At 44.4% G+C, this 20327-nt stretch overlaps 1 protein-coding gene across 2 annotated transcripts in view; it reads right to left on the reverse strand.

The window, feature by feature from the left end:
* The window catches only part of GRIA1 (glutamate ionotropic receptor AMPA type subunit 1), a 306263-nt gene that overhangs the window by 94106 nt on the left and 191830 nt on the right, over positions 1-20327 (reverse strand). For both annotated transcript variants that reach the window (XM_003981365.5, XM_003981366.5), the window contains exons 8-10: positions 13966-14070; positions 1866-1976; positions 948-1154 (exon numbers count right to left, since the gene is read on the reverse strand). In XM_003981365.5, coding sequence (XP_003981414.1) covers positions 948-1154; positions 1866-1976; positions 13966-14070 — 423 coding nt within the window. The remainder of the gene's footprint in view (positions 1-947; positions 1155-1865; positions 1977-13965; positions 14071-20327) is intronic.

The following is a 20327-nucleotide window of genomic DNA, read 5'->3' on the forward strand; positions in this document are numbered from 1 at the left end:
TATCTTTCTTGATGGCTAGACAAACTCATGTTAGCCTCTTGCCTGATCCTTGAACCATACTATCTTTTACTACTCTCTCTCATTGTATTTTCTACCCCATAAAATGTTAAGATCCTTGGGGACAGGGATCAGATCTTTTACTTCTCAGTGATTCCTTAAATACTTAAAGCAATTCAGACATTCAGTGGCTTCTCAGAAATGCTTCAACTTATTGAAGATTTTATAGCAATCGTGCATGGTGTTATTTCAAGTGCAGTGAGTGATATAAAGACAGAGAGACCTACTCCTATTACACAGAAAACTATTATACAAGGCAAGGTAAGCCACAACAGAAACAGAAACTAAATCCTGCAGGGGAAGGCAAGAGCACTTAGAAAGGAGAGTTAATACTTGTTATGGGGAGAAAGAAATGACACCTTGGAAAAAGCAATATTTGATATAGATTTTTGGAGAAGGGACAGGAGTTTGGGGGTACTTAATGGAAGGGAGCACTCTAGAGAACAGAGTGACTCAGGGGTGGTCTTGCTGAAGTGGATGGTATCGGAAAGGTAATATTGGGGTGAGTGACTAGAAAGTTAGGTTGAATCCAGGGTGTATCTGGCACCAGGGAAGAAGTTTATATGGAGGTGCCATAAATGATTTTGAGCAGGGGAGTGGCAACTCAGCGGTCTGCCTCAGGAAAACTCATCCTGAATCTCAGTATTGCCTGTGTTAGATCATGATCAACTGCAGTCACAAGACTGAACTGAGAAAGCCAGGACCAGTAAGTAGCCTTGAACAAAGAATGTCTCAAGATATTGGATTTTGAACACCTCATCTTTTTGGCAGCAACTATACTAAGTTAGGGGGTCCAATAGTCATCTGTGGACAGGGCCAGCCAACCACCAAATTATTTTCTGTCAAACTCTCTCCCTGTCCTCCAATCCCCCACCCTGTGGAGAACTTACTCCATAGACCAGCTCTCCCACCATGCCATTCCAAGCCTTGGTGTCAGGGTCACGGGCTCCATATTTTCCATCGCTGACAATCTCAAGACGGTAGGAGTAGCCCACATGTTTGGCAATCTCTGCTGCCAGCTCTACACAGTAGCCCTCATAGCGGTCATTGCCCTCAAACTGGTTGGCATTCTTCTTGAGCATCACATACGGATCTTCCTGGTAGAAAAATGGGGGGAGAGAGAATGTGGGTTGTGGGTCCACTCATAGGTAAGGAGGACTTTGGCATGGCAGGGGAAGATGTCAACAACGTTGGTTAACTTTGGTCTCTCTAAGTCCCTAAACCTACTTCCTGCATTTCTGCTCCCTCCATTACAAAACTTCTTGGGCTAAGAAAGTAAACTCTTAAAATAAGAATATTTTATTATTCACATGTGGAGCTCACCCTTTTAAATTATGTTCCAGGAGCTTTTGTATTTTTTGGAGGTGCCTCTAGGGCACTATGTTGGGAAAGTAGGCCCTAAACAGTCTCCAGCTTTCTCACAGGTAATCACTGAAAATCACAGCAGTTCAGTGGATATAAAGTAGCTGAAGTGCTGGCTTTTAGGAGACTTTCTTAGAAAATGGCTTCTACTGAAGGAGTGTACAGTCTGAGAACCACCATAATTTAGTCTCACCATTATGTCTTATATATAGGTAAACTATGGCTCAAAGGAGGGTAAGTGACTTATCCCAGTATACAAAATGAAACCATAGCAGAACCAGAGTGAAAACAGCATCTCTAATTTCTAGGAAACTCCTTTTTCTACTCCCTCTTTCTACCTATAGCATGGTTTCGGCAAGAAGAATAACCAGCTTATGCTCCTGGGAAAACCTTTGTGTTGGTCTAGCTTACATCTAGATAACCTCGATGAAGGACTGAGTACTCACTAGGATTGTAGTAACGATGTATGTTCTGTTCTGGACACTTGAATTGTCCCCCCCAGCTTGAGCATCAGTGGCTGCAGGGACAAACTTATCATCTTCATTCCAGTAACCGATCTGTTAAGGAGAGGAAGGTGGTGACGTGAGATGAGACAGGCTCCTCAGGACTGGCCTACTGTGGACCACCCAGCCAACACCAGACAAAAAAGCAAGGATCTAGGCATCATATTATACAGTATTGGACACACCAGGCTCTAAAACATTGGTAGATAAAAATAACAAGAGGTAAAATGCTCTCCATTCAGGTCCTCCCAGTCCCACCCCCTTGAACATCCTCACCATGATGGGCTGAACCTAGAAATTGCCCCTGTGAAGAGGGGGCGGATTTAACTCTTAATGCAACTAGAATATTTTGTACAATGCAAGCCATGGCTGTGGAAACTGAATTCCTTGCAGTTGTTCACAAGCTCAAACCCCTTTTTCTTTATTTCTATTAGCCCTTCTCTTCCTGGGCTCATTCTGAATGGCAGTTGGAATCATACGATTTAAACATTAAATTCCTTTTGCTTTATTTTTATATTTACCTGTATTTTTTCCATCTAGATTTAACTTCCTAGGTGATTGTTATTTTATGCTTTATCATTTATTTCTCTTATTTCCAATTATGAAATATTATAATACTGAGTATATATTAGTGCCTAAAATTATTGGCTGAAAAAATTATTATTATTATTTTTTTAATTAGTGGGTTATTTATACTGGCTCATTTTCCAAGATCTTTCAGCTAATATTTATTGGATCCCTATCGTGTGCAAGGCTCTGAGCTAAAACACTGGTAGTATTGTGTGGGAGGTTGAGAGAGATACAAAAAGTCTAAGAGGTAGTCCTTGCTCTGAGAAGTTCCCCAGTCTACTTGGGAAGACATGACACATGCAACACACAAGATCATAAAGGATGGGCAGTTTGAGCCCAAACCTTTCAGGTTGGAGAGACCATGAACATGTGCCAAGATGTAAAGGCAGGAATCTTCCCAGATATGTAAATTCAATGGCTTCTAGGTGGAAGATAGGGTTAGCCTAAGAGGGCAGTGGGCAGGTGGTAGAAGATGGATTTTTTTTTTTTTAATTTTGGGAGAGGAGAGAAAGAGGGAGAGAGAGAGAGAGAGAGAGAGAGAGAGAGAGAGAGAGATTCCCAAGCAGCTCCATGCTGTCAGTGTGGAGCCAGATGTAGAGCTCAGTCTCATGAACTGTGAGATTATGACCTGAGCCAAAATCAAGAGGCAGATGCTCAAACCACTGAACCACCCAGGCGCCCCAGGAGACACCTGGATTTGAATGCCAGGCTAAACAATATAGACTTTATCCTGAAGGTAACAGGAAGTCACGGGAGGTTTGGGAAGAGCAGAATGGCATGGCTAATACACATACACACACAAACACACACCTCTGTCCTGTCTCTCTATATCTTTAGACAGTTGTGTTTTGTTCTGTGGTTCTTCTTTTGGCTGTAGATGGAGGGTGAGAAAGGAAAGAGAACTGGATGTGCATTTGCAGAGGAAAGAGCAGGCCTCCCACCAGCCAGAACTCAGACCAGGCTCACACAGCTGAGGCCTGTGCCAGGGGTCAACTCAAACAGCACTGTCTCCTTGATGCCTTCCCCAGTTTCCTCGTTGGAAAAAAGCCATTCTCTCTGTGATCTCACTGCGGTTAACAACAACAATGATAATTGCCAATGCTGATTATGTTCTTGCTATTGTCAGATGCTAAGTGTTTCTAAGTTTTTGTGCCATTTCATTTGGATTAGAGGTGTCTGTAACCTGCCCAAGGTGATGCAGCTGGAAATTGGCTCTGCATTTGTTGCTAAGAGGGGACTTGGCTTCCATGATAACATGTAATCATTTTAGTTAACATTTATTGAGCGCTTACTGGGTTTCAGCCACTCTTTTCTTCTAAGTGGTTTTTTTCTTTTTTTTTTTATGTTTTAACTTCTTCCATCCTCACAAAAATCTATGAAGTGGGTACTTAATTATCACCTCCATTTTAAATGTGAAGCAACTGAGATGTGGAGAAGTGAGGCAACTTTTCCAAGGTCACGGTCAAGTCATGGAGCCAGGATCTGAGCCAGGAAGGTTGACTGCAGGGCCAGTAAGCTGCTAGCCGGCCCTTGAGTGCCTCAGGTAGGTCCCCACTGGCCCTGTGGTCTGGCTGTTTGTATGTCTGTCGCCATCTCTCCACAGTTCTGTGGGTTCCTGATGGACAAAGCCAGAGGTCTATTCCTTCTAGAATGATTTACTTAGCATGGCATATTCTTCCATAAGAAGCAGCTAAGGAAATGTTTGTTAAGAGAAGATGTGCTTCCAACAAGGAGACAGTGGACCCTACTGGGTGCTAAGACAGTCCAGAGGCTTGTCTCTCAGGGCATCGGGTCAAGATCTACCCTTGGTGCAGGCCTGTGCTCAATATTGCCTGTGTTAGGCACTTTTAGTTAGCACAGAAGGAGACATTTCTCCCTAAATGACACAAGAACCAGAAACTTAGATTTCCAGAATGTCAGAGGTGGAAGAGGCTTGAAGAATCACTTCTTCCAACCCCTTTCTTTTACAGAGAGGGATGAGGGGACAGGCATAAAACCAGGATGCAGTCTTGACTCCCTCACTTTGCTAGGCCAGGGCCCTGGAACCCTGGAGCATCTGTGGGGACTTTTCCATGCCACTTTCCTAGGAGGTGGGTTAGGGGTCAGAAAATGGGAGACAGCTCTGGGTGCCCCATCTCTCCTTCAAAACACTCAGTTCTGCTTTTTATCTCTTTCACATATTGGGATCCCTTTAACGTTCACTTTTACAAGGAGCCCTCTGGTTGAAAATGTTTAAAGCCACTAATGTAGTATATCATGATGCAAGTTTTCAAAAGATTTCCAAAGTACTTTCACAACATTTAACTCTTTAGCAAATAGCACAAGACAGGTGTGGGATTGTTTTCTCTGTTTTATAAAGGAGATAACTGAGCCTTGGGGAAATAAAATGATCTAATTTATAAATATAGAGATTATATAGCAGATTCGTGGCAGGGCATAGGAGCCAGGGCATGACCTCAAAGGTTAGGTTACTTAATGTAATCAATACTAACTCAGGAGCAGGTCTGGCAAATGCCATTTTTGCCCCACAGATGATGCTTTCCCTTTCCCTTTCTCTTTCTTTTCCTTCTTCCCCTCATTCCCTTCCTTTCTTCCCTTTTACTTTCCTCTTCACAATCAGGCACAGGTTTAGCTCCTTCTAATGAAACCATCAGTACAGAGCAAGTTGCCTTCTCTGATGTGCAAAATCTAAAACATACAGTGTACTATTACGTATTATTTTTTTTTAAGTGGGGGCTTGATAGTCAAGAGATTACTCTCTGATATAGACAGAACTGGTTTAAAAGGTGGGCTTTCCTGGGGTGCCTGGGTGGCTTGGTCGGTTGAGCTTCTGACTTCAGCTAAGGTCATGATCTCATGGTTTGTGGGTTCGAGCCCCAGGTCGGGCTTGCCGCTATCAACATGGAGCCTGTTTCAGATCCTCTGTCCTTCTCTGTCTCTGCCCTTCCCCTGCTCGTGCATGCGCACGTGCTCTTTCTCTCAAAAATAAATAAACATAAAAAAAAAAGGTAGACTTCCCTAATTACTAATCTTTGGCCAGTTACCTGACCTCAGTGGGCCTCGGTTCTTGCTCTGTGGAATGGATACATCAGGAGTATCTGTCTCTTGGGGTTTGCTGTGAGGATGGAAGGAGTTAATGCATGGACAACAATGAGAGCTGTATGTGGCTCATATTAATGCCTAGTCTAAGGGTAATGCCTAGTTGAAGGTTAGCAGGCTTCTATAGTATAAGACATTTCAGTATCAATTTACTATTGAAATTATCAATCTCTAAAGAAAAAGTGTATTATTTTAGAGCATTTCTCAAATTCATTTGGCAAAGTAACCCTCCTTACATGCAGAATGCCCTAGGGTAAGTGTGCCCCAAACCACAAGACATTGCTCTAAAATCCCAAGTTATTTTGATAAAGGATAGGGGGAAAAAGCAAGATAAATCTGTTGTAGACCAGATTTACACTACTTAGAAAGAGACTTTAATTTCTCAAGATAGTGGTCCTTCAAAGCTAGTATCGTGGCACTAGTTGTTAAATTGGGATCTATAAAAGTTATTGCATAGCTTGGTTTATATACAGCTTCCTTGATATCAAAAGCTAGAGGAATAGCTAAGTGTCATAAACAAGTTTATTTGATGTCTGACCCTTTTGTAGGGAAATAAAACAATATTGCCAGTCAAAAGAGTGGGGTGATGCCCAAACCCGGCCTGCACCTCACATAAGCTAGCAGTTGAGAAATCTGGTTCCACAGTTCGATGAAACGAAAGTTGACAAAGAGTTTTGAAGAGACACTACACTTCAGAGATGAGAGCAAATTTCCCTTTCTTGGAGAAATGGGTTGGATTATTATACAGCACTTTGATTCTCTACTGAGGATATGCAGGACCTTTGATTCTCTCTGAAAGTAAATCAGAGCTAGTGGCTGGGTAAAGACTGGGGCCCATTATTCAGGGGAGGATTTAAACAATTCTAACAGTGAGAGGTCCTCTCCTGGGGCCAGTTATAATTTTTGATCTTCTGTTTCCATCTGCCTCTAAAGATTCTTTGAATGTAGGAAATGAGTCTAGATGATAGATTAGCTTTTTTTAAGTGAATGAAGTCTAAAAAAGAGATTGTTATAGAACAGTAAATTCAACTGATCTACCTTGCACAGTCAGCAAGTCAGATTTACACATTTGTATCTCTCGGCTGCCTGTAAAGCCACAGCCTGGGGACCTCCGAAAATGAGATCCACTGTAATACAGTTTTTAAAAGTAGGTTGCCTATTGTGGCAAAGTCAACTAGATGACCAGCAAGGACTCTTATTCTCTTTCCCTAGCATAGAGGTGTTGGCAGGAAGTATCTCCCTAGCCAGCAATTACATTTCCCAGCCCATGGGGCACCTAGGTGGGCCAGAGGATTGGGTTCTGGCCAGCGGAACACAGCACAAATTATGCCCATCTCTCTTGGTCTGACTCCCCCAAATCTCTAGCACAATTTCTGCTTTCTTTCTTCCTCATCTGTTAGCTAGATGTTGATAGCCAGAATGATGCAAACGGGCAATGGAGCCTCTATAAGCCTGAGTCTTAACCAGAGCCCTCAGTCCAAACACTGGTCACCAGGTGAGTGAGAATTAAACATCTATTGCATTAAAGAGCTAATAATTCAGAGTTTCTCTGTCACTGAACCTAGGGTTTTCTTAACTAACCTACTTAAAGAATTTGAACTTAATATGTTTATGTATGACTTTGAATTCTGCTGTAAGTGTTATTTAAAATTTTCCAGCATTTTTTTTTTCTTACTTGCTGGCAGATCTATGGAAATATGGGCCAGAATAGTATGCACCCTGGTTGCCCAGCAACATCCAATAAACTGTCTACTCATTTAATAAAAAGCTATTTATTTGCATGTGCTTACTATGTGTCAATATACTGCAGGGGTTGAAGGTATAATACATAACACAACTGTGGTCCCTGATTTTAGACAGCTGGCATTTTAGTGGCAGGAAGGTGGCGAAGAGGGGAAGAAAGACAATATATACCCAGGCCAGGGGTCAGCAAACTTTATCTGGAAAGAACCAGAGAGTAAATGTTTTAGGCTTTGTGGGTCATACAGTCTCTTTTCTAAGTACCCATCTCTGCTGTTGTAGTGCAGAAGCAGCCACAGACAATATCTAAACAAATGAATGTGGCTATGTTCCAAAGAAACTTCATTTATGGATACTGAAATTGTATTTTGGGAAATTTTCACATATGATGAAATAGTTGTCTTTTGATTTGTTTCAACCATTTAAAAATGTAAAAAAATACTAGCTCATGGGCTGTACAAAAGCAGGCAGTGGGATGAATTTGCCTTGCAGGCTGAAGTCCGCCAACCCCAATCTAGATCACTAAGCCAACAAGAATAGATCAGAAGCGTTAAGCATTAAGAAAAAAAAAATAGAATGGGATAATGGGATTGTGCCAGATGGTGGGGGCCACTTTACATAGCTTGGTCAAGGACAGCCTCTCCAAAGTGACTTCACTTGAGCAGAGACCTGAACCACAGGGAGAGAGAGTACACAAAACTGCAATGATAGAGAACATCAGGTAAAGGGATGGAACGATGTCAGTGCAGCTGTGCAGTGATGAGCTAGAGACAGAGGAGCAAGAACCCATGCCAGAGGGAAGCAGCCTCTATTTTCTGAAGGTCAAGGGAAGGAGTTATATTTACCTGCAACAGGAAGCCAAGGGAAAGTTGTAAGCAGAGAAACAATAGAACCTGATGCATATTGACCTTACAGAAGGGCAAGGATGTAGATAGTGGGACTAGGTGATAGGTAAGGAGGCTCCCGTATGCATCCAGGATGGCGTGGGGGTGGCTTGGGCTCTAGGGTCAGCAGTAGAAACAGAGGTGGTTGGGTTGGAGCAATGTCTTAGAGCTATAAGAGGATTTGGCACGTCCAAAGTTGGGGAGCAAGGATTTACAGAAAAACTTCTGAAGATCATATGGAATGGAAGGCTGTGAATTCTTTGGGACTTTAGATTACTTCTGACATCAGCAGGACTTTGTGTCACTTTTAGTTTGCTTTCCTGCCCGTGCTTTCCTTTCTAGTTACTCAGAGGGTCAGGATCCGGGATAAGAAACTCAAGGCAGGGCAGGATAAGGCAAGGCAGGGCAGGGGGATTCAAGTCAAGTTGCAATGAGAAGTAGACGCCTGCAATCAGGTCAGAAGCTAGACAGAGGGCCAATGATGATGGGAAAGATGGTTAAAATTCACAATGCTGGTCCCTTGATGAAAGACCTTGGAGAATTTTCCCTACACTTCTCCCTTGGCAGTCATTTATCAGAATTTTTGATCCAACCTGGATCTGATGAGGTATTTTAGATCTCAGATAGAGATCTCTTCATCGGTACCCCCTGGTGAACAAGATTTCCTGAGGATTTAGCTTTAGCAGAGCCAATGCCAAATCTGGCATCTATGCTGCTAAATGTATGATGCACGGATGCTTGGAAGTGTGCACATTTCACTGAGATGTCAGATTGGACCCAGATACCTAGAGGGTATCTGTTGGCGCATCAGTGCCAAGGATATAGGCCAAAAGATCAGGAGAGTGTCCCTGAGGCCCCAAATCAAGCAACAGCAGCTCCTCTTTATTACATATATCAGGTAAGGCCACGCAATGTTTACTGAAACAAGCACAACTAGGTCACTCTTAAATCTGAGGAATTACTTTGCTAGGAGGCTGATTGAGTAAAAGACCTGAAGCCACAGATGTAGAGGAATTGATTTTCTCCAAGTCAGATTCCCTGTAAACAAAGGATGCTTGAGCCCACAGTCTAAGCAAGAATTTAGTCTTGGGGAAGTAAGCTGGAAAACAGCCTTGGGATCTGAAACAATAAAGCACAGCCATTTGCTGGTGGATTTTAAGGTTACTCTGTTCTTTCTGTTTGGTGATTTATCCATTCCATAGGCTTGTACAGCCTGATTCACTCAAACTCAAGGCTGACCAAAAAAAAAAAAAAAAAAAAAAAAAAAAAAAAAAAAAAAAAAAACCTGTGGCCTAAAGAAGGGAGTTTAAACAAACAAACAAAACATGTGCTGGATGTCGATTACATGCCAGGAGTTGCTTTTCTGAATCCCTCACTACAAGCTGTGGAGGTAGGAGGCACCGTTGCATTTAATTCTGACAGTGACCCTGTGCGGTACAGGATATTATCCCCCTTTTGGAGATGATGTAACTGAGGTCCAGGGAGGCTAAGTAACTTGTTCTAGGTCACGTGCCTACTGAAGAACAAAGCAGGGACTTAAATCCTGGCCTGTCTGCCTCCAAAGCCCAAGCTCATAACCATTCTGCCTGTGTTTCTCACCAAACCACCTGGAGCACTGGGAGCCTCTCCACTCGGGAAGCTGGCTTTTTAAATGTGCAGACTCCCGAGACTCATCTCTGTTCTCTTAAAGCAGAATGTCCAGCTTTGGGGAACCCGGGAATCTCTATTTTTAACAAGGCCTCCAGGTAATTCTTCTACTTGCTCAAGTGTGAGAACTGCCAATCTTGCTACGATGCGTCCTCTCCTGAGGAGAGCTCTTGATGTCGTGCAAATTTGGAGGAGACAAGGAGGCTTCCCACAGTCTCTGGTGAAGTTTAAGGTCAACATGAAGGACTGAGACCTGTGTTCCCGGGGGTAGTGATTTGGGAAGTTCCCACTGATGGGCGTTTTGTCCATTGAGGAGGGTCCCTAATCCCACCTGCCCTGAGGGAGTCAAAGCCCAGCCCAGAGAGGGACAACTTGACTGGAGGCATAAGCTTGACAGGGATGCTATCACATGCATCGGTGTCCATGGTGTCAGTGCTGAGAGGAACTGAGGTTTGCACAGCCCAGCACCTCTCACTCGTTTTAAAGACCCGGAGAAGTTAAAGCCACCCTGCTGGGCGATAACCAGGCTGGGGTAGAAGCCTCTGCCTTCTCTTCATCCGTATCTCATTACCACTATGTCCCCAATATACCTAGCCTGCTGTTAATGGGCAGGGAAGAATCTGGCTTTCCTTTTTTTTTTTTTTTTTTTTTAAATTGTTTTTAACGTTTATTTGTTTTTGAGACAGAGAGAGACGGAGCATGAATGGGGGAGGATCAGAGAGAGGGAGACACAGAATCTGAAACAGGCTCCAGGCTCTGAGCTGTCAGCACAGAGCCTGATGCGGGGCTTGAACTCACGGATCGTGAGATCATGACCTGAGCCGAAGTCGGCCGCTTAACCGACTGAGCCACCCAGGCGCCCCAAATCTGGCTTTATTTTCAACCACCCCATTACACTGCAGGGAAAAGAACTAGATAAACACCCATGTTTTAATTTTGACAAACACGCAACTGCTCATAGGTAGTATGCATGTGCCAATTTCATCCACCAGGAGATAGTATTTTTCCGCCCTGAGGGCAGTAGGCCATTCTGAGGATTCTGAGCAAGAGCCCAGGTCCATGGTCAACAATGTTCTGTGTAGGAGCAACCTTCTTGCCTGCCCAAGTCCTTACCCAAAAGAACTGCTTTTATGTTTTCATGTACCATGCAGGGGATGACACTGCCCCTTCTTCTCTGCATCTGAAAGGAAGAAGGGCTGGGGAGGAGGTCACGTAACTGGTGTCCCTTCTAAGGGCAGCAAAATACTCTGAGCTCCTCACTCCTCCACAGTCATTGGAAATGTTCCAGTTGTGTTCTGGAGCCATTCAGCTGTGGCAGCTGCTGCAGCAAGATGAGTGTGGCCTGGAGAATCATGGGGCCCGTTTCATTATAACTCACTGTGGGACCTTAGGCGGCCTACCAGGCTGGCCTGCCTCAGTTTATCCATCTAGGAAAGGGGAGCTATATCATGAAGGCTGATATTCTTCACAACCGCACTAAAGAAAAAAAATACTTTGAAAAAGATAAATAAGTCATCTCAGGGCTTGTAGACTTTAGTCACATAACAGCTCCTGACATTTGCCATACCTCTTAGTAACCACTCACTGAACAATGATCAGGTGCCAAGGCATACATGATACGTCTCCATTCTAGAGATGTGGAGATTGAGGATGGAAAGAGTTAAGTCACCTAGCAGATGTCTTTTCCAGCACAGGAGTTTGTAGAACAGGGGATAACAGAAATGAACTCAGACTTAGACTATTTTTGGATGGGCATCCCTTGCAGTAAATTTTGTCCCCAAGGACAATGCCCTTGTGCAATCACCATGCCAAAGGTTTGCTGAAAAGTGGTTATGCTCCTAGTGGCTACGCTCAGAACCAGATCGAGAGCCCTGTTTGGCAACTGCTGAAAGTTAACACAGGTAGTGGGCCTACTGTAGCCGATTCCTGAAGTGTGCCCATTAGAAGGTGGGAAATGGGTTCTGGGTCCTCAAAGTGTTCACAATCTAGGAAGAAGTATGGGATGTATGTGAATGCACTGCAACAGGGGACAGTGTGATGGTGTCCTGGTGACATCACATGTGCTGTGGGAACACAAAAAGACAAGAGAAGGCTTCCATTGGGTGAGGAAGGAGTGATGATAGAGAAGCCACTGAAACTTGGCCTTTGTGGCAGGCAGAGTAATGGCTCCTCTGAAGATGTCCATACCCTTTCCCCAGAACCTGTAACCTGTCACCTTACATAGCAGAAGGGACACTGCAGATGGGATTAAGGTTACAGACCTTGAGATGGGGAGATTATCCTGGATTATTGGTGTGGGTCTAAACCAATTATGGGAGTTCTTAAAAGCAGGGTATCTTTCTTGACTGTGGTCAGAGAGAAGATGTGAGGTTGGGTCAGACGTGATGTTGCTGGGTTTGAGGATGAGGAAGGGGAATATGAACTGAGAAACATGGGTGGCCTCAAGAAGAAAGTGGAAAAGACCAAGAAATAGATTCTCCAGAAGGCACACATGCCTGCCAGTATCTTGATTTTAGCCCAGTGAGACTCAAGCAAGAATTCTGACCTATGATAAATTTATGTTGTTTTAAGCCACTGTTGGAAGTAATTTGTCACGGCAGCAATAAAAACAAAAAACAAAAAACAATACAGCCTTGGGAAATGGGATGTGGTGAGACAGACTATGATATACAGGGTGGGGTTCCAGACGGGAGAGCAAAGGATATATGTTTATGGGAGGTGGGGACAGAAAGGATAAGCAGACCTGTTACGTAGAACTTTCTGTGACGATGGAAATGGTATACATCGGTGCTGTCTAGTATGGCAGTCACTAAACCACATTGATTCTTGAGCACTTACCACATTGCTAGTGCAACTGAGGGACTGGCTTTTAAATTTTGTTAAGTTAAAAATTAAATTTAAATAGCTATGCATGGCTAGTAGCAACTATATTTGACATCGTGGGCATAGAGAGCATGAAGTTTGAGAGATTAAGATCTAACTTTCAATGTCTCAGGCCCAGCCCTTAGAATTTCTGCACACATTAGGTCATTTAATCCCCTAAGTGAGCCTAGGAGGTTGGCATTATTTATGGCGATCCCCATTTACTAGATGAGAGAACTAAGGCACAAAGAACCTGAATGACTTATCCAGAATCACAGACTGATAAGTGGTGATGCCAGGAATGACCTCCAGGATTCCAGAGCCAATCCTCTGACCCATGTCACTCTACTAATATTCTACCATAATATGCAATACCTCTTACCACTACATCATGCCATCATAAGAAAGAATATGATGGAGGCCATGGACAGGATAACAGAGGCTGCCACGAGGCATAAACAGGAGAGGCCAGGGAAGGCATCCCTAGGGCATGACATTTACTCTGAGTGCTTAAGGAATTGAGGAGGAATTGGCCAAGAAAAGGAAGGGAAGGGGGTAGAGAGTCCCAGGTAGAGGGAACAGGTATGAAAGCTCCAAGGTGAGGGAGAATGTGATCTATTCAAGGAAGTGAAAGTTGATCAGAATGGCTGGCATCAAGAGAGAAAGAAAGCGAGTATCTAAGATCCAGGGTGGAGAGATTGACAGAGACCAGACAACACAAGTTCTGGTCAAATTGTGAATGCTTTCCAAGGATTTGAATGTTATTCTAAAAGTTAATATGCATATATACTATATATTACATATGCAAACACATACACATATCTTTCACTCCTTCTGTATGGAAAATGGAGTGGATATGACCAAGTGTGGATCAGGAGAAAATGGTTAATGTCATCAAGTAACCACATTCCCGAGTTCTTCAGAATCCCTCAGGAATAGCAGTAGCATTTATACACCTCTATTACTTTATATTTTCAAAGTACTTTCCCATCCTTTCAATCTTCACTAGTACCCTGCGACAAAGGTAGAGATTTTTATCTCCATTTTGCAGATGGGTGAATTAATTCTCAGAGAAAGGAACTGACTTGCCCAAAGTCCCAGCTGGTTAGTGGCAGAGCTGAGTCTAGAATCCTTGTTGCCTGAGTCTCTTCAAAGAGATCCAGTCCAGGAAAGATGGGCTCACAAGGCTCTCCGCTCTGGCCCTCTCCTCTCTGTGGAATGGAAGCAAAGGTGGCCTTTACCTTTCGGATGCCATCATGCTTCATTTCAATCACATGGAGGGTGTAGTTGGTCCGGCGTCCCTTCTCATTAAATTGAACATTTCCTGTCAAGCCTTCAAACCGCACCTGGAAAGCAAAGCCAAGTAGTAAACCATGAACTCAGAAGTTCCACTTGTGCTTGTTTGCTTTTTCTGCTAAAGTGGAAGTCCAGAACCCGAGAAGCTTACATGGGATGAGGTCTCGGAGTCGCATGATGACTAAGATCCTCCTTGCCCACAGCAGACACGGCTATGGGCAGTTCTCTTTCCTACCAAACTGAGATTCATACTGAAAACCTTTTTCAACCATTGCCTTAGGCAAACAGTAATAAGGGATCAAAGTAGATTCTGATAAGAAATCTCTGTGCCATCCTGATCAAACACCTCCCATCGTGACCACCTCCAGGGGCAGCGCCTGCCTCTCAGACACACGCCTTTAGTGGAGAAACAGGAGGCCTGCAAAGGAAAGGGGGCCAGTGCACCATTCCTGGTGAGTCAGGAGAAGAAGCTGGCCTTATGAAGCCTTGAGCCATGCTTGAATATGGTTCCTGGGTTCCCTTGTGAAGCCGGGAAATAAAATATGTGGGAATCTGAAGACCTGACATTGGAAGGCCTGAATGTGACCCTGGGAAACCAACTGACCTTGGGAGATTCACCTCTCTCAGCCTCCGGTTTCCAAAATTCCTGCTCTGTCTGCTTTAAAGGACACAGCAAATGTCAAAGTGCCGTGAAAACCTGAAAGCACCTGAGGAGAGCCCTTCATGTTAAGACCAGAGTAGGCAGGGCTTGAAACAAGTCTCAGCTGGTTAAAGAAAAATTTGTATTCAACTACAAATATGCTTCGTGGGATTTCTTTTCCACAAATGAGTCAGATCAAACTTTCATGGTCTCAAATCTTTAATCATAGAAAAGCTCAAGTGGTCAACATGTGGGATTCAAGACCTTTAGGGCCAAGTCTGCCACTCTGGAGGTGACCAATAAATCTCACCTAAGTCTACTCTCCAAGTAAGGATGAGTCTAGCTGTATGTCATCTGCTCAGGTGTAAGAAGCCACAATCTCTAATGGTGACCCACCATGGGTTCTCACATCAGTCTGGCCTAAGGCCAGTGAGGTGAGTCTCTACCTATAACCAATATGAACATGGCCCTGTAACCCCACACCGTTTATTTATCCCCTTCAAATAGCTTAAAAGTAAGACTTATAGGGCTTTATCTTTTTCTGACAGTGACCAGCTTCTATGCCCTCAGAAGGTATAAGAATAGTTGGGGTGTGTGTATTTGAGAGAAGGGGTGGGGGAATGGAAAGAGAGAGGGAGGGAGGGAGAGAAGGAGAGAGGGAGAGAAAGAAAAAGGGGGGCTGACTGCTCTCAGGATGACCCTCTCATCACCTTCTGGTCTGAAGTCTCGCTGGGGAGGCCATGACAGGCCCAGAGTGCTGGACAAATTATACAACAAGCTTTTCACTCTCTCAGCTGAAATATGGAGAAATGCTCAACTCTGGAGAAGTCTAGGCTGGCTTTGCTTTTCAGAGAGAACACAAAGCACAGATCTTCCTGGAAAGAATAAGAAGGGAGCTATTCCAATCAATTAGCAACCGCACCTTCTCACCTTGGTCATCTCGTGATCATCTCTGGCTTTCCCATTCATTTGGGTTTGAGAGAGGTATGCTAAGTATGGGTTTAAGTAACTCATCTGGAAAAACAGACTGGGGCACATGTGCAGATGAATGGGTGGTTGAGTGACTTTCCCAAACAGAAGGAAGTATGTCATTAATGATCCAAATGGGCATCTATGCTTTGGCCCCGGTCTCAAGTCTCAGACCAATTACCAGTATGGCGTTTTAGTATCAATTTCTATGACTCAGTTTGCTCGTTTGTTTAACGGGACCAGTTAGGGGTTAATTATGTCGTAAGGTTGTTTTAAGGATTAAATGAGATATTTTATGACCAATGCTTGCTGCATGGTGAGTATTCGGCAAAGGCCAGCTGTTGTTGCTACCAATGGTGTAGATAATAACTACCACCATTTGACAATGTTTTATGTTCACAAAGTACTTTCGTGCATATTCATCTCCATATACAGGAACCCCCGGAGGTACCCATTTAGGGAGAAACCAGAACTTACATGGGAGAAACCAGAACTCTGGAAGGTAAACTGATTTGCTCAAGACTTAAGACTTTTCAGTGTCAAAGGCAGGCCTAAAATCCAGAGCTTTTGCTATTCTAGTATATTCACTGATGGTACCAAGTGGCCTCTCAAAACAGGCGACAATGCTATCATGCTAGTCTCTGAGTGAACGCAGAAATGCACACAGTAGTATGTTCTGCGTGCCTACTGCTGTCACCCGCTGCTACCGCTGGGCATTTCCCTGGCCATGCTCTGTTAACTCCTAATGAGGCGGCCATGAACAGGTCACCGAGCCTATCTGTTTCTGAGTTTCCTCCTCAAAGAACTGAAGTGTTTAGCATATTGCCTGGGACAAATGTAAAATGTATATTATTTAAATGATGATGAGGAGGAGGAGGAGGAGGATGGCTACTACTATTGTAGGGTAGTAGGGTGGGTAAGGTATGGAAAAATAAGATGATTTCAACATTGAAGCCTTGAGTCTGGTAAGTTGTTAGAGCAGGGGACTCTTTCAGCAGAGATGAAGGTGTTGCCACTGGCATTTGTACAAGCCTTTCTCAGTTTCCAAAAAAATCATCATTAGCAAAGTCCTAGGCCCTCTACCTGAAGGCCCCTTGCACCGCCACAGTGTTTTCACAGGAAGGTGTTCATTTGGTGTTCACAGGAACCCAGCAGGGAGCAGTAACAGCAGTTATTTTGCCTATTTTACAGATAGGATTATTGAGACTCAGAGCTTACGGCACTTGGGTTCAGAATTCACAGTAAGTCATGAGAGGTCTGGGGCAGCTGTAGGCTCTTACCATCTAGTTGGAGAAGCCAAGACTTACACACACTGAGATAAATCAAAGTATGGGAAAGCAGACATCTCTGAACGACCCTTCCATTATGGCAGAGCAAAGAGAGGTCAAGAGAATGGCTTAGCCCCAGAGCATTTACATGGACAGTCTGGACTCACAGTCAGAAGAAGCAGCTTCTCAGAAACACCCACTTTGGGCAAATCTAGAAACTGCTATCTTTTTCATCAGGGCTGAACTTCTTAGCCCTCATTGCCACCGCACCCTGCCGCCCCCCCACCCCCGGCCCTATCTAGGGAGACTGGGGTCAAAAACTGAGTCCCCCCTTGGTTCCTGCTTCCTGGAACTCCCGCCACCATCCTGGCGTCTGCCAGCTCCCTCTGTGAGAAACAAAGAATTAGCCGTGGCTTCCTGTAAGTGGTACTGGGTGCCAGCTCAGAGTCTGCCGCTCATGAGAGGCTGAAGCACAATTTTTCTTTCCTGCCTTCTGCTGGGAGAGTGCTACGTAGTGTTTGCACTATTTGAGGCATCAATACTGCAGACTTCCCCACCCCCTATTCCTGAGGGCAGCAGCAGAGACGCTCTGGACCCAGGGCCTCTGTAACTTCTTTGTGGCTGCTTTCAAGTGGACCCATCCTCGTGGCACCCCACTTGAGTGCTCATTGGGTGTGGGAAATCAGGGCCTGTGGTCTAGGTCCCAGTGGATCACATCCTGGTTATTCCAGCCAGGGCAAGTCACAGGACCCCTCTGAGCTCCCACTTTCTCATCTGCACAATGGGAAGGACAACTTGGCTTTAATCATCTCATTCAGTTGCCCTGATGTTCAAAGAAGCTTCTACATTCTTCTTCTTTTTTTGAATTTTTTCATTTTTAAAAATTTGAGCCTTGTAACAAGCCAATGAGGCAGGCAGTGCTAAGAGGATTATGTACATTCAGGAGATGAGGAACTCAATGCCAGGAAAGTTGAGTAGTTAGTCTAAGATCCCCAAGCTAGAGCTTGGTGGAGCCATGGTGAAAACCCACCTCTTCTCTTTCTAACTCCCTGACAGCCAAACATGATGCCCACAAGTCCTTGATTGTACCTTGACTCTGGTTCCTGCTGGATATCATACGCTTACATCCTCCAAAGTCCGATTCGCTCTTTATTCAAATTTATCCTTCCCTTAAGGCTTTCATGACCATCCATCTCAGCTGGCTTGAGACCGTTCCAGTCTACAACTCCTGCTCTGGAATAATTGATAATAGCTTTTTCTTTCACTCATAAGTGTCCCAGTTTGGATGATAAATTATAGGATCACCTTATTTAATGCCCAGACCCATCTTATAAGAAACCTTGTCGATACCCAGACTCCTCAGTCATGGCGTTCTCCTGTGACTGTCCATAGGACTGAGAGCTTGGCTATGCTATTTAGCCCTTAATCCACACCTTTAGAGCTAGGATTTCTCAGGAGCTTGCCTTCCATTTAAAAGTGGGTCTTGAGTCCTGAAAGGCAGGAACTGTCTCTTACACTGCTATTGCCTGTGCCACCCCAGATCTCACCTAGCAAAATGCTGGGACTTCCTTCACTCTGATAGGCTTGAGCATTGACTGACAGATGGCAAACACAAAGACTGAGAGGTCTGATCATCATTTAGGGCAAGCATTCTTCACCTGAAGTCTTGGGATTGGCTTCCAGGAGTAATATGGTCCTCGGACTCCTGGTCCTACAAAAATATATGTATGTACATGTGTGCATGTTTCTGGGAAAGAGAGTCCAGAGCTTTTAAAAATAATATCCTCAGTGGGCTTGTGACCTCCAAATGCTAAGAGCCTGACTTGGGAAGCTGGATCTTCTCTGTCAGCCAGAAGCAGACTTATGGGTCTGCTTCCTAATGCCTACTCCTTCCTGGAGCACGGAGGGCTTCCAGGATGTGGGCTCATTACTATTCTGAATGGCTCCTGGATGTCAGGCAGGCAGGTGGCTGATTATCTTCACTCTGTTGCTGGGGAAATTACAGCAGGGTAAGGGGGGATGGGGGTGCATAGATATTACCCAAGGCCAAGTGCTATTGCTGGCTGGGCCACAGCCCTCGTGTCTCCCCTGCTAGGCTGGACCTCTGAGACTTCAGGGCAGTTATGTACACAAAGTGAGGTAGCAAGCAGATGTGGGTCAGAGTCCCAGTTTCACCACTAACCAGCTATATAATTTGGGGAAATTTTTAAAAATATCTCTGAAGCTCATTTTCTCCATTTATAAAGCATAAATTAATAAAACTAGCTACCTCAGAGTATTATATTGAGGATTCAATGAGTGAAACATGTAAAGTATGTTCAGAACCTCATATACAAAAGAAGCCCTTAACACATCAGAGCTGGCATTACCATTATTTTTATCAGCACCATGCTCTAACCAGATGAGCTAACTGGCCACTACCATTATTTTTACAATAATGGGCTTATTCCTTCAGGCCTCACTCGCATGTATCCCATTTCTAACACAAGCTGAACTGCATAGGCCTCTTCCCAATGTGTGACCTGAAGGCCAGTGATTAGGGAAGCAAAGACCTGAGCCCTCAACCACAGGTTCCAGAAACTGAGTATCAGCAGAATTTACCCAGCGTATTGTGGGCACACAGTTGCTCACTAGTGGCGTGACTATTTCAAGAGATGGGTCTAGAAGGTGAAATGCCTGGACAGTGGCCATGACCGTGTGTGGAAGGCCCTGCGGCTCAATGTGTACAAGCAAAGGGCCGAGAGGCCAAGGGACAGGCCTGAAGCAGGAGGAGGAGGCAGGATGGGAGTCTCCTCAAGCCTCTGCTGCTAAGCTGCTGTGTGACCCTGGATGAGTCACTGCTACTCTGGTCAGCTGCCTCCTCTATGAAGTAATGGAAATGGAAGTCTGTAATCTTATCTAAAGTCTCATTCAGCAATAAATTACTGCGATTCTGGATTCTTAACAAAGACTTAAAAAGGAATCTGTTTGAACAGCTGATCTTGGGATCAGAATGTTGGAGTTTTGTGTTTGGGGCTAGTTCTCCCCCACCCACCCCATCCCCCAACAGAGGCTGAAGAGTTTCTTAAGGGTTAGGTCTTGCCTTCTCTTATCTCCATTGCTTGGCCCCAGGCCAGAGTGCCCACAGGTTCTCAGGGAGCAGCTGACTGGCTGCCAGAGAAGCAGATACAAGTTTTGACTCAAAGACAATATAAAAGAGGTCATATTCTTTTGACTAAGGCAATTGCCCCCTCCCAAACCCCACTGAAGGCAGAAGCAAAGGATAAGTATACGTTTTAACTGGAAAGACACGGAATAGACCATAAGAGAGAAAAAGAAGCTTAGAATGTCTAGAGACAGTTGAAACTTGGGAGTGGTCTCTCCAACTTCCTCATTGTCAAGGACAAGGAAAGGGAAGTGTGTAGGAAATACGAATGGGTATTTCAAGGTC

Source organism: Felis catus, chromosome A1 (assembly GCF_018350175.1).
Source record: "Felis catus isolate Fca126 chromosome A1, F.catus_Fca126_mat1.0, whole genome shotgun sequence".
NCBI lineage: Eukaryota > Metazoa > Chordata > Mammalia > Carnivora > Felidae > Felis > Felis catus.